Source organism: Channa argus, chromosome 10 (assembly GCF_033026475.1).
Source record: "Channa argus isolate prfri chromosome 10, Channa argus male v1.0, whole genome shotgun sequence".
NCBI classification, from domain to species: Eukaryota; Metazoa; Chordata; class Actinopteri; order Anabantiformes; family Channidae; genus Channa; species Channa argus.
Genome location: NC_090206.1, coordinates 7,600,349 through 7,614,157, shown reverse-complemented (window position 1 = coordinate 7,614,157; position 13,809 = coordinate 7,600,349). Strand labels below are relative to the sequence as shown.

Below are 13,809 nucleotides of genomic sequence, written 5' to 3'. Positions count from 1 at the left end.
CAATTAGTAGGAATTAATTCACATTTCTAGCTGGTATTATTGGAACTTTTCTTGTATTTGATGTTGGGGATTTTCATTTATAGTAAAGAAACATCCTTAATAAGCTTCATAGGATTTATATACAAAAACTCTATTTTGCGAAGTACAGTAACTTAAATAAATGTGAGGGAGTGAAAAGTGAGATGTGTCGTTTCAACTGTAATGGAGTCAAACTAAAGTGGCAGACTGTTACTAAAGCGAGAAAAGAAAGAAAAGTACAAGAACCTAAACAGTAGTTTTATGTACTCGTCATTTGCAGTATTAGTATAAACAGCAATTAGTAGAATGACAGGAAAATTCATTTCTTTGGATGACACATTTTTTGCCATGATGCCAATAACAAGTCCAAATAACATCCTAGTAATGCCATAATCTGCAAGAGATTGTCTACATATATATTTCATAATTATTTTTATATAAATCAAGCAGACCAGGAAATACAAAATGATACACAGAAACAGGTCGTCTGCATTCTTCTTAACATCTAATGGTAATATTACTGTAGCTGTGTGTTTCTAGCTATTATTTACATCCCACAACTGTGCCGCTGGATCCCAGTGCAGGACATAAAAAGATCAGTCCTCTCTTCTTCAGTGGCCCAGATGGTGAGCTCACTTGCTGGCACGCAGCGCTCGGCCCACAAGCATGAAGACCAACCCAGAGACGAGCTCCAAAGGCACGCCTGCCGCTGCCACCATGAACGACAGGCCATAGAGGACTGAAACCTGTGCATCTGGACACGCATCTCCTCTCTCCTGCAGAATGTAGCGCTTTACATCCACGACCTCCATCCACAGAACAAAGAGCAGAAGCACGAATAGGAACAGACAGGCTGTAAGGTGATGTAGAGAGAAAGGCACTGAGACACAGAAAGAGACTATCACTGCGGAGGGTGACTCCAGAGGAATGCAGCTCCTACTCATCATTGCTGTTACCACACTGACCATGTTTACATCTGCTGTTGTCATAGCAACAGTGCTGCAGACTGACATCTGCTGTGTTTGTCATGTGACAAGTATGAACAGCTGAGAGCAGTAATGTTTGCAATGTGTGCGTGTGTGTGTGTGTCTGTGTGTATTTGTGTGTGTGCATGCATGTGTGTGTGCTTGCCTGTACAATCACCAATTCCCCTGGCTTTGTATTTCACACTACAGACACCGTAGTTATGAACTCCACACATGCACATGTAGGCTATATTTTACCAGCAGCGACAAAGAAGGCTCCACCCAGCTTGTAGAGTTTGTGGCTGATGAAGGGGACACCACAGACCAAGAGGAACCCCCCAGTTATAGCTGAGACCAGCCCGAAGATTATCACCACAGTCCAGAAACCCCGAAACACTGAAAGAAATACAGCCAGACCGCCAGTACCATCAGTGGGTGTTTATAGCTCAGTGAGTTCACACTAAGGAGGTCAAGTCCTCAGTATATTTTTGAGACAATCTGCATGTTTTAGCAGCTTGGCAGAGTAAAATAAATTATGAATAATACATTCCCTTTATTTGCAACAGTCAGACGAAAACACTGAGACTACAACACCAATAACAGGTAATATCCCACTACCAGAGAGTGACGTCTACACCAGGTCTTTCCCCATTTTCCAGTCTTTATGCTATAAGTTGTTAACGGTTTCCTGGCTGTTGCATGGCTTGAATATTTTTTATTTTCATCCTGACAAGAAAGCAGACATTCATATTTGCCAAAAGCACTTCTTTAACTCTGAGCTTCATTGGAAAATGTTTATTAAACCCTTCTTAAGGAATGACAACTTTTTAGCTATAAAATTTAAAAAAGGAGCATCATAAACTATCGATGAATATAATAAAGTGAAAAAATAATTGATCCGTTAACAAATTAAACATAGTACTTCGAGCTTCATACCAAGCTAAATGTAATTTCTTTTTAAGTCTTAATTATCTTTTTAGTATACCACTTTAATAAACACCCATGCTTGTGTGTGAGTGTAGTTGCAGGGGGAATACATAATTTGTTCCCATGATTCTCCAGGACACGTTCAGTGCTCTTTGGCAGGATGAGGGATGAATAGAATTCTTTTAAAGAAAGTCCCTTAGTCTGGTCTTTTAATAAAGGGGATGAAATCTAATAAAGGTTTTAATACAGTAGGTGCTCAGATAGCCAGCACAGTGGTGGAGTGGTTAGAGCTGCCCCCTCACAGCTAAAAGGTCCCTGTATCGAATCACCAACCAGCTGCAGCCTTTCTGTGTGGAGTTTTCAGGTTATTTCCGTTTTCTTTCCACAGTCCAAAGACACGGATGTTAGGTTAGTAAGACCTTATATTCACACCATTCTCAGTCCTAAAAAACAACTCTGCGTGACTCTGAATTACCTGCTGTAGCATCATAACTTGGATGGGGCACCTGTCCAAGTGCAACAGGCAAAGGGAAGAGGTAACCATGGATACACACCTTGGATTCTGGCTGGTTTGCTACATGGAAAAGAAAAGGCAAAAAAAGCTTTAAAAGCTCAAAAAGGACATAAGGGCAATGGAGTTCTACAAAAAAAAAAAAAGAAAGAAAGAAAAAAAAAAGATGTGTACTTGACATGGTTGACAATAGGAAAGTCAAAAAAAATTGCAAAACTGCAAAATTTTGAGAAAAACCAAAAACATATTATTTTGCTCTACTCTTATCGTATATCACAGTTACAGACATTTTTCTTTTTTGTACTTTTAAGCATGTCGAGCAAACCGCAATGAGCTTAAGACATGCAATCCAACTGGACAAGCCCCAACAAAAATGTTTAGCTGGCTCAGTAGAAAAGTTTTCTACATACTGAAGAGAGTGGCCAGGACTGCGTGTGCTGTGGGCTCCACCTGAAACCCGCAGCGCCAGAAGAAGCCCTCATGGTGGAGCGTGAGCATGGATGGAGGAACACTGACTGCTTCCACTAAATGGATCTAAAGATGAAAAAGAGGCAGACTGACATCAGCGGACAAACAAAGACTGCGGCTCAAATATCTAAAGATGGATGAACCCTAATTTCTGTCAGCTTTGTCAGCACATGTCTGTTAGCTGCTCTGTGTGATTGTGTGGTGCCACTGCACCAAAGCATCAAACATGGTTCTGATTATGGTTCGCCGCTCTGTGAGGTTTTCATGGAAAACTTATGAAACACACATGAGTGATACTCTCCACTTGCTTGTCAAAAGTATGATTGATGGTGCTGAATAACACACAGCAACTTAAATCATCTTCTTACATTGAAAATGAAAGACTTTAAAGTGCTGTAACGTTGGGGAGGAGTTGGGAGGAGTTCACAGAGGGATTAGGTGCATAAATGCATCCCTTGTTTTTGGGTTTTGTGAACTTTCTCACAAATGTGTCATTTAAAGAATAACCTGGAAAATTAAATGGGCCTTCCACCGATTCTAAACCTAAGGATGCCCTGACTCACCATTGGAAGTCGTAATCAGAACCAGCTTTGGCGAGTCTGAGAAAATCCCTGTACATCCCTGAGGATGTCATCTATGTTATCTAAGCCACAGCTGCACTTTAATGCTAATTAGCAACTGTTAGCATGTTAGCATCCCGAGATTAGCATTTCACTTTAAGTGCATACATCTATAAAACAGCTTTTAAACAAAGTCAGCATCCAGAACTGGGGACATGGAGGATGACACGTGCTATTGGCTACGATAGGGAATATGTAGCATTCTGTAACCTAATTGTGGAACTTTGCCATAGCGCACACCTCACTGTCTGCTTCGGGTCCACATTAGTCTTGTGGTCTTGTGGTTATCACGGACATTGTCTCACTGGTAAAAATAATACTATTTACTGCAGTGGCTATTATTATGTTCATGTGTTCATTTACCAAGGTACCAACCAGTTCTGCCAGGAAGAAGCAGTGGTTACTTTATTTTCTACTGCACGTAGTTTTCTTATTGAATTTGAACAGTTGTGCACACGTGTATCTGTCCTACCTCACTCCCATTGGCATCTTTTTCTCCTGTCAGTGTTGTTTGTGTTGCCCATGTATATGGTCCACAGTTGTCACTGGCCACCAGCCAGTAGTCTGTACCAAAGGCCACTAAGAAACACAGTGTCCCTAATGCCCCAAAAATCCCCCCGGCCAAAGCTGCAGCTCCCACCCTCATACTGAAGCTCCAGCCTAAAACCTTGGTTGATGCCCTTTCTCCTTAGGTCAGTGACTCCTGAGCTCCTAGTGTCCACTGTGCAGCCTCCTGCCCAACTCCAGTCCTGATGAAAACAGAATAGCTCTCTCAGCCACTCCCTGGGAGTGGAGGGAATAGAAGCTACAGCAAATGGGGAGGTTAGGCAGGGGGACAAGAGCTATTTTAAGAAGCAAGCAGTAAAGCTTGTCCTCGTCAAATTACCAGGGGGTGTGTTGTGCATTTATAACGGAACAAGAGGAGGTAGGATTGGTTTTGAGCGTGTGTTCATGTTGTGAACAGTGAGTATCAGCATTTGTGACTGCGAGCTATTTCTCAAGTAGGTGTTGCACTGCATGAGCACCGCTTTGAAAATGAATTAGACTGGTGATGCAAATGACTCCGAAACCTCCACCTCCAGAGCTGTTCAGAGGTGAAATGTGGAGTTGAGAAATGCTTTATTGTAACCGACAAACACTCGAAATGATAAAACCAGAAAGGTAATTATTTAATCCATTTTAACAGGTGTAACTGGATGATGGGCATAAAATTGCTAAAACCTTTTATCGTCCCAGTCTCACAATCCCACAACTCATATCACTACATAAAAGAATAGAAGGTACTTATCAGTTTATGGAGAAAGTGGAAAAGACTGAACACACTGAATTCATAGTTTTTGTCCTATCTTTTTCCTCCACACTGTTTGTCTTCATTGCTGCTTCTCATTCTCCAAAACAAAGCTGAGTTGTTTCTTAGCTCTTTCCATTGGAGTTTGGTGTTGTAGGAAAGTCTGGTCCACTCTGGCTGCTGTTGAGTTTGGATCCACTGTCCCCGGCTGAGCTGAGGCCGCTGGGACTGATAAATCCTGGGAAACAGGCCTTGGGCTCATGGTGCACACTGCAGAAAGAGGAGAGGCTATAGTGGACTCACAAAGTTAGAACCCTAATCCCATTGTTGTAAGGGTCAAAGGTCAGGTAGAAAAGCAAGAGAGGAGCAAAATCTAATGGTGAAAGTAAAACTCTCAAAATTCTTTCTGTTTCTTGGAGTGGAGTGACAAACCTACACATGTATATAATTCAAAGTTATTCTGAATTTTCCATTGTCCATTTTATATGTGTTTCTTTATTAATACTGTATATTTTGCACAATTTTTCCATTTACCTGTGTGAGATCTGCTTAGTGCTGCCCTCACTCTGTGTGATCCACTGAACTCTCTATCCTCCCCCTGTTATATTGAGAACATACAGAATTGTAAAATAGAGTTTTAACAAGTGTATTTTGATAGTAAAATTTAAAAAATTAATAAAGTGTTTTAACTTATTCAAAGAGGGGAGTCTGTTCTAAGAAATTTGCTTTCCATTTTCCATTTTTCATCATTGCATTCCATACATTATTATGGGAAATGTTGTTATTGTGGGAATTTTACACAACTACATTTATCTGATAGCTTTAATTTCTAGTTCCTTAGAGTCTGGTTTAATTGTATTAATACATTGTTTTAATTTATTAATATGATTATTTAATTAATAAGTGACAAATTATTAGTTAAGATAAGGAGATACATTATTTAGAATTAGCCACACATTTAATAGTTGCAACATTTAAGTGATAGTATAATATACATTTTACAATAATATATTATATTATTCTGACAATAAAACCTTCTGCATAAGGAGTTTTTTTTTCCTTTCCGTACTTTAAGCTAGATTTTGCTGCTAATAGTGTTAAACCTACTTTTTCAAGTTGTTTTTTTTACAAAGTACGTCTGCACTATGGTATTGCATCTTTGACTTAGGTAAAAGATATTAGTACCTGTTCCATTACTGGAAATAAGTAACATGTTAAGTTAGATGTGTGGAAATGCATAACTGTGTGTTGACATATACAGTACCTGCATCCAGTGCGTGATTGTATTATGTGTGTATGTCTCTCCAAATCTCTGGTGTCTGTGAAGTGGCCTCCTTGGTCTGTTCACAGTGTCCTCCTGGTGCAGTGTGTGTCTGCTGTATGCTGGTGTCTGCTGGAATGTCCAACACACATATGAACATATGTATAGTGCCTCCGCAGTGTGCACACTCTACTTTTCTAACCTCAGACACTGGTGGAAGAATAGGTGGTTAGGTGTAAGCAGATAAAAATATATGAGACATACACCCCAAAGCTGTGAATTTACCTTTTTGTTAAAGTTTTCAAGGTTTCTGGAGAGGATACGCCTGATGCTGTCCATCTCCTCTGGCAAGAGAGGACGGCCATGGAAGCGAGGGTCCACTCTAAATCATGTTAGGGATTTTCACAACTATTTACTGAAAATCTGTGCGGTAAAGACTGATATAATTAAATATTTTCAGGGGTACTTGGGCATATTTTTCTATATTTTACTTTCAAGTGCGTTCAAAAATTGCTGGGCAATTCTCACCAACTGAGCTGAACCAGGGACCACCCCCAAGGAACATTAACCTTAGATGCACAAGTGACTGGACCCTTCACTCTTCCATAAGTGGGTCACAAATGAACCATGTAAGAATCAATGTGTTTTTATGCCACTTTTGTCATTTTGCTTGAAAATAATTATTTGTATTATCATCCATTTTCAACATCCATTTTGTGTGTGCGCATGTGTGTGTGTGTGTGGTAAATGGTAAATTGCCACTTATATAAAGCTCTTTATCCAAAGCGCTTTACAATGTTACTTCTCATTCACCCATTCACACACACACTCACACACCAACGGCAGTAACTGCCATGCAAGGTGCTCACCTGTTGACTTTACCATCTTTGTTACTTAAATGTTTTCAATGACAAGCAAACCACTGATCGATATGTAGCCATATAAATAAATGCACACATGGATGCCTGCACACACACACACAGAGACACACACATGCAATACTAGTTTGCAAATCTGTTGCTAGATCATAAGAAGTACATACTCGCTCACATATTAGACATGAATGACACACACAGTACATACACTAATGTTAGCTTCCTTTTTTCATCTCAGAAATGTGTGTGCTTGTCTTTCATGACTACTGTGTAAAAGAGCATGTGTTATAGTCTGTGTGGTCCCCAGAATATATATTCCTGAAATTCCATAGGAAATGAATGTGGGTGATTTTTGACCCACCTATGGAAGCTTGGGGTTGTAATCCAAAAACTACAATTTCTTAAATGTATAAATGGTAGGTAAAAAAATTAATTGGCATGATATCAATAATGGACTATGAAAGGATAACAAGTTTTAATTGTGAAAATATTGAAAGATAATAACCTCACCATTTTTTACCCACTTATGCATCTAAGGGTTAATTGTTTTAAAATTTGAATTAGCACATTATCCCTGATGGTTGGTATCTATTAGCTTTTAGGGATTTATTCAGTGAAGACCTGCGATCCTTACTTTGCATGAATAAAGTTTAAAGTTTTCTTACTGTTGTGCCTCCTCGTCTCTTCTCTGGTCCCTTCTCTCCAGCTCCTGATAAACTCTGAGAATGCTGGAGTGAGTGTTGTGATCCTCACGAATCAGGAAACGACGGAGGTACTTCTGGTTAAACTGTTCAAACCTCATACATAAAAAACACATGACAGTTTCCAGGAAATTAACAGAACCTTTTGCATATGGAATTTTCTGCCATCTACTGGTAATTTGATGTATTTTTATCCCTCAGCATTAACCCAAAAATTTTCAGGTAAACAAATGAAGAAGGTAAGAAAGTAAAAAATACAAACTAACTTGTCTTTCCAGTAATGTTGTCCCCAGTAACCAACCACATCTTCTATTCCTGCCAGCAGATGATCTATGAGCTAAGAAGTGAGGTATTAACACATATTTCGTATTTGTTTTGATTTGATAGAGTGTTTTTCAATTTTGGTGCAGATCTGTCATGTACCCTCATCATGCCTGTGTGACACACTCTAAAACCTCTCATTTCTTTCACTTCCTCATTAAAATATGCCTCTGCCTGATCGTTTACTTTACAGCGGCATGCTTACACAAATCCTATTTTATGTATTACTGTGTAAAATTGAAATATGGCGAAGCTAAGATTTTTAATACAGCTATGGTTCCTTTTAGGTGATTTTTATTAATTAAACTTAACACATGCAAAAAATATATATAATGGAACTGTTTATTACTCTTATTCTACTTTTCAATCATCTAACAGGTGTATTCATCACGAAAATCGCCTTTGCTGCACTATGCTGCAGATGCCCATCTTCACAAATGCTGGACTCACTGTGATTGCTGTAATATCTCACCTTGCTGTGGATTTCCTCACTAACAGTGGGCAGAGCTCTCTTCTTCCTCTTCACATCCAGTAGCTCTACTAAAGGCTTTATGGTCATCCCCTAGAAACAAGACAAAACCGAACTTCATAAACATAGCTTAAAACTAAAATCTGAGAAAAACATTTTTTTCCAGCTGACATTATTCTCCCACCTGTACAAAGACGGTGAAGAGGATGACTACAATGGTTGTTGTGATAAAGAGTCGTTTCTTTGGGAAATCGTCGATCAGGAAGACCAGAGAGAAGCAGATCGCCCCTCTCAGGCCACCATAGGCAATGATGAACTGATCTCTGAAGGTCACAGCATTTCTCCTAAGCTTGTTCACCACAGCAGTCAACAACAGAATCCCTTTAGAAGTTGGAAAATATGTTGGATTCCTAAACAGATTGGCATTTGCACGATGATAGACGTGCATTAAATCAGTTTGTGTAAAGTGCGGAAAAGATTTTTAAAGTGACCTGTGGTCCTCCAGACAAGGCAGAGAAGCAGTGTGGAGCAGACAAAGGGCCAGCTCCACATATGGATGTCTTGTATAGTGGACACACCCAGGAAGATGAAGATTAAGGTTTCACTCACGCTGCTCCACATCTTCAGGAAGTACTGGATGCTAATGTTGCTGTGCTCTGACACATTAGCCTCCACATATTGTTTCATGGTGACGGCACAAGTCACAATACTAGGAGAAGAGGAAAAACACTAAGTTTAATTTTACCCAGTTAAACATATGGAATAGAATCCAATAGGTCTGTGAGTGGTTACTCAGCAGCAACTCACGCCATGATACCAGAGAGATGAAGCATCTCTGAAGTCAGGTATGACAAATAGGAATAGAGGAAGACGAAGAGCGGGGCGATCACTTGGGCTCTGGAGGTAAACCTTGAGGTGAGGGCAGCCACCAGCCCAAAGAAAAGACCTACAAAGAGGCCACCAAAGCCCACCACCACCACTCTGCAACCCCCCAGCAACACATCCAGCCCAGACACTGATGGCAGACGTAGGAAAGACTCAAACAACTTGTAGAGCACCTGAGAGGAAGACAAGTGTACAGTGTTAAAAATGTAATTTCATTATAGGACCACCTGGCTGGACAGACAAACCACGTCTCTCCTTCCTCACCACAGTAACAGCGTCATTCAGCAATGACTCCCCAAACACCAAGATGTGCAACTGTTCGTTAACATGCATTTCCTGGAAGACCGAGAGCACAGCCACTGGGTCGACAGCAGCGATCAGAGATCCAAAGAGCAGGCAGTGCAGCAGAGAGACATCTCCCAGAGAGCTTTGGGCCAGCAGACAGACACCGTACAGAGAGAGTCCTATGCCCACAACGTTCCACAGGGTTCCAAGCACTGCGTACCTGGAAAAACATGCCGAATTAGATTATGGGAATGATTCTGCTTTAAAAGGTGCTCTGAATAATTTTTAGCTACTTGAAGCCAGATGTCTCTGATAGAACAAATAATTCCAGTGGTGCACACTGCTTCTTCTTTTACTGTCTGTTTCTTTGCTGCACTGTAACATATAAATTGAAAACTTAAAGTTGTCCTTACAAAACAGTGCATGTTAATTAAAGTGTTGTCTTATCATTGTTAATTTGGGTTTGTTAAATTATTGAACAAGGTAGCTAGTTGTCTGAACTGAATGTTGGCTTCATTGGAATAGTCTGTAAACCTCAGTGTTTTGTTGATTTATTTGATAAACTTAATTTTAAACTTAACCACCCATAAAAACCTTTCAGTTCTCTTGAAGAGTTACATTTTCAAACTGAGGGAAATAAACTCTGCAGCTAACATGATGAACTGGCTCCTGATTAAGCCCCATTGTACTAGACTCATCATGTTAAGCTGCTCCCATTGACTAATACATTTTAAGACTATGGAGCCAAATTCAACATCAAACTTCACCATGATTAACATTGTTTTCATCATTGTGAAAATTTAAAAAATCACCCAATTTAACATGTGCTGAAGACACCGTGAATGTTTTCTTTAAACTACAAATATTCTTTTTTTGTTTGTTTTTTGTATTTGTTTGTTTTGGTTTTTTTTTTTTTTGGTTGACTGACCAACAATGAGTGGCCAACAATTGCTTGCTATAGGAACTATTGCCTTCTTCAGGAAATCATATGAGAAGTTGTATGCCAGGTTGGGCAGTAAGGAGAGAGAATTGGAATTGCATTGGTTGATGAGGCAGAGAGATGGGATGGATGTCCAGCAGGTTAGGGTGATTAAAGATAGAGATGGCACTTGTATTGACAAATGCCAGGAATGTGATGGGAAGATGGACAGAGAACTTTGAATAGTTGATGAAGGAAAATGAAAGAGAACGAAGAGTAGAAGAGGTGGCTGATGTGGAGCAGGAAGTAGCAGACATTAGTAAGAGTTATGTGAGGAGGGTGATGAAGAGGATGAAGAGTGGAAAGGAAAGTGGAAAGTGTCTAGAAGAGGTGGACATTAGAGTTTCTGACTACTTTGTTTACCAAGATCTTGGAGAGTGAGAGGAGAGTATTTGCTTTGAGGATGCTGATGGTGAAGTACAGAGAAGGTCATAGTAAGCTGCATTGTGTCTTCGTAGGTTTAGAGAAAGTGTATGACAGGGTGCTGAGAGAGAAGCTGTGGTATTGTATGAAGTCTGGAGTGGCAGAGAAGTATGTTAGAGTGGTGCAGGACATGTATGAGAGCTGTAAGACCGTGGTGAGGTGCTGTAGGTGTGAAAGAGGAGTTCAAGGTGGAAGTGGGTCTGCATCAAGGATCGGCTCTGAGCCCCTTCTTGTTTGCTCGGGTAAAGAACAGGGTGACAGATGAGGTTACACAGGAATCACCATGGACTATGATGTTTGTCATTGTGATCTGTAGCAAAAGTTGGGAGCAGGTTTGCAGCAATTGTAGAGAGGTGGAGGTCTCCTCTGGAAAGCAGAGGAATGAAGCTTAGCCGCAGCAAGACAGAATATCTGTGCCATCTGCTTCTCTCTGGTCTTCCTGATCGACGATTTCCCAAAGAAACGACTCTTTATCACAACAACGATTGTAGTCATCCTCTTCACCGTCTTTGTACAGGTGGGAGAATAATGTCAGCTGGAAAAAAATGTTTTTCTCATCTGTGACAACATCTGTGAGAATGAGAGGAACCCAGGGGGACAGTGAGGTTACAGGGAGCAGAGGTGAAGAAGTTGCAGGACTTTAAGTACTTAGTGTCAAAGGTTCGGAGCAACGTGGAGTGTGGAAAAGAGGTGAAGAGGCGAGTGCAGGCAGGTTGGAACGGGTGGAGAAAAGTGTCAGTGTCAAAAGAAGTAGAAGAAAGAAAGCTTCAGGACGTTATTCATGCCCCTAAAGTTGGATCAAAACTGCACAGTATGTTTTATATTTTACTATAATATTGTAATACTCACAAAATGAGTTGTGTAATTAAAAACACTTGAATAATACCTTAGAGATATAAGGAAAGAGTATCAAACTATTTTTGCACACATTCCTTTACACACACTCTAGACTCAGATGTGCATGCATAACAATAATTGAGCATTTATAGTGCACCAACCAGAGGATGGTACCAAGGTTTTCAAAGAAAAGCCTCCCTGGAAGAAAGTATCCTGCATCCAAGACGATGGGCGGGAGCAAAAAGAGGAAGAAAGAATCAGCACTGAGAGTCGGGGGAGCAGAGTGTCGTACTCCATAGATCACACCTCCAACCAGGAGGCCCACCATGATGAGGAGACAGCTTTCTGGGACAACTGCTGGGACACGACCTGACCAGTGGAAACCTGAGTGGGTACAGACACACAGAGAGGAACAGATTAAAAGACAGCAAGCTAATTGGATTCAACAGTGATGCGACTTTTACAGCTGTTTTACTCTTTTACTCTGACTAAAAGCTCTACTCTCCTGCACATCACACGCAAAGTGTAATATGTGTTAACAGAATGATATTGTCTAAATGCACTGTATGTGGCAGAGAAAGAAATTGAGTGTGTGAGAGAAATAGAAAGTTGGAAATCTAGAACACACCTGATGGTGGCAAATGATCCAATTCTTTTAAAAAGTGGAACAGAAAAGTTAAATTTTTTTGTGTGATGAATAGTTGATCAAATGACTTTGAAACATTCCTAACTGTGAATGCATGTAAAACTCTGTAACTCTCACAAGATTCCAGTTTTAATTACTCATCTAATAACATCCAATGATGTGTAACATCAAATCAAACGTTAGCATCTGACGTGCTGTAAAGGCAAAAATAAAAATAAAGGCTTACCCAGTTTGGCCAATGAGGCCAGCATGATCCACAACACAATCTCAAAGGGAGCCTGGACATGATGGTAGTCCACACTGATCACCCTCAGAGCCACGGGCAGATCTACAGACAAGCTGCCATCGCTGCTGTTGAAGCCCAGTGAGGGCTGATTGTGGAGCTGAGGGAGCTCAGCAGGAAGGGTCAAGCCATAACACCCCGAGAGAGAGGCAGCGAGAAGCAGCGAGAGAGTCCACAGATCGGCCATCCTGCAGCCATGCTGGAAAAACAGGAGAGGGAGACAGGACATGGGGTCATGGAGACAGGGGGAGGGGGGGCCCCACAAAGACACACACAAAACAACCTGATCACAACGCATGCCGCCACTAATGTGCACAGGAATCCCTGAGCTAGCAGTGATATCCAACCCACAGTCCAGAGCTACACACACACGCAGAATAACAATGGAATCAGGCTTTTGGCCCAATGGTTGGTGCTGTGAGACAGGTAAAGGCTCCTGAGATGCTCAATGCTACATTTTTAGTACTTACCCTCTTAAAATAGACTTACAATACAATAGACATTATGAAAAACTGCTTGGTGTTGTGGCTTATTTGATTTTTAATATCCGGCAATATGTGCAAGTAAAAAAAGAATAATAAGTTCAGCACTAACAAATATCCCATTTATTTTAGCCAAGAGATTGTGAAATGTGGCACACTATAAAAATGCCTAGGATAGGTGTAATCCTAAATTACCAACTTCTCGTGACCATCTTCTCATGTGATGACTAAAGATTTGTAATTTGTGACAAACTTGTGACAACATCTTCCTTTTTCAACAGCCTATTATGAAATCCAGGGTTTTTCATCTTAGTCCTCATTTGATTCAAATCAGTTTGCAGCCCAGTCAGAATAAAGTTGTTCCAGTTCCAGTGTGGAATTACAGCAAAGCAACAGGTTCAGTTCGTTTAGGTTTGTGGGTAATGTACTCAGCAAAAAACCCCATGGAAGCACTTAAATACAGATGGCATGTGGAAAAAAGTGGAAAGGTTTTTTTGGGTTGTTTTTTTTTTTGCCACTTTTTGTAAAGTTACAAATTCCTCCCAGGACCTAGAGAACAGATTGA

The 13,809-nt window shown here is 40.5% G+C and overlaps 2 protein-coding genes across 2 annotated transcripts; both read right to left on the bottom strand.

Moving 5' to 3' along the window:
• Positions 1-255: 255 nt before the first annotated feature.
• On the bottom strand, positions 256-4,287 carry LOC137134010 (transmembrane protein 182-like). Its single transcript, XM_067518345.1, has 5 exons — positions 3,982-4,287; positions 2,832-2,955; positions 2,386-2,484; positions 1,242-1,379; positions 256-871 (listed from the first exon to the last, which is right to left on the bottom strand). Exons 1-5 carry the CDS (start codon positions 4,153-4,155, stop codon positions 651-653), a joined length of 756 nt encoding a protein of 251 aa, XP_067374446.1. The 5' UTR covers positions 4,156-4,287; the 3' UTR covers positions 256-650.
• Positions 4,288-4,468: 181 nt separating this feature from the next.
• LOC137134009 (sodium/hydrogen exchanger 2-like) lies at positions 4,469-12,949 on the bottom strand. The gene is made up of 13 exons (XM_067518344.1): positions 12,706-12,949; positions 11,995-12,217; positions 9,574-9,814; positions 9,232-9,482; positions 8,916-9,133; positions 8,609-8,805; positions 8,428-8,517; positions 7,901-7,971; positions 7,599-7,730; positions 6,344-6,440; positions 6,062-6,190; positions 5,332-5,395; positions 4,469-5,067 (listed from the first exon to the last, which is right to left on the bottom strand). Exons 1-13 carry the CDS (start codon positions 12,947-12,949, stop codon positions 4,880-4,882), a joined length of 2,145 nt encoding a protein of 714 aa, XP_067374445.1. The 3' UTR covers positions 4,469-4,879.
• Between the last annotated feature and the right edge of the window lie 860 nt (positions 12,950-13,809).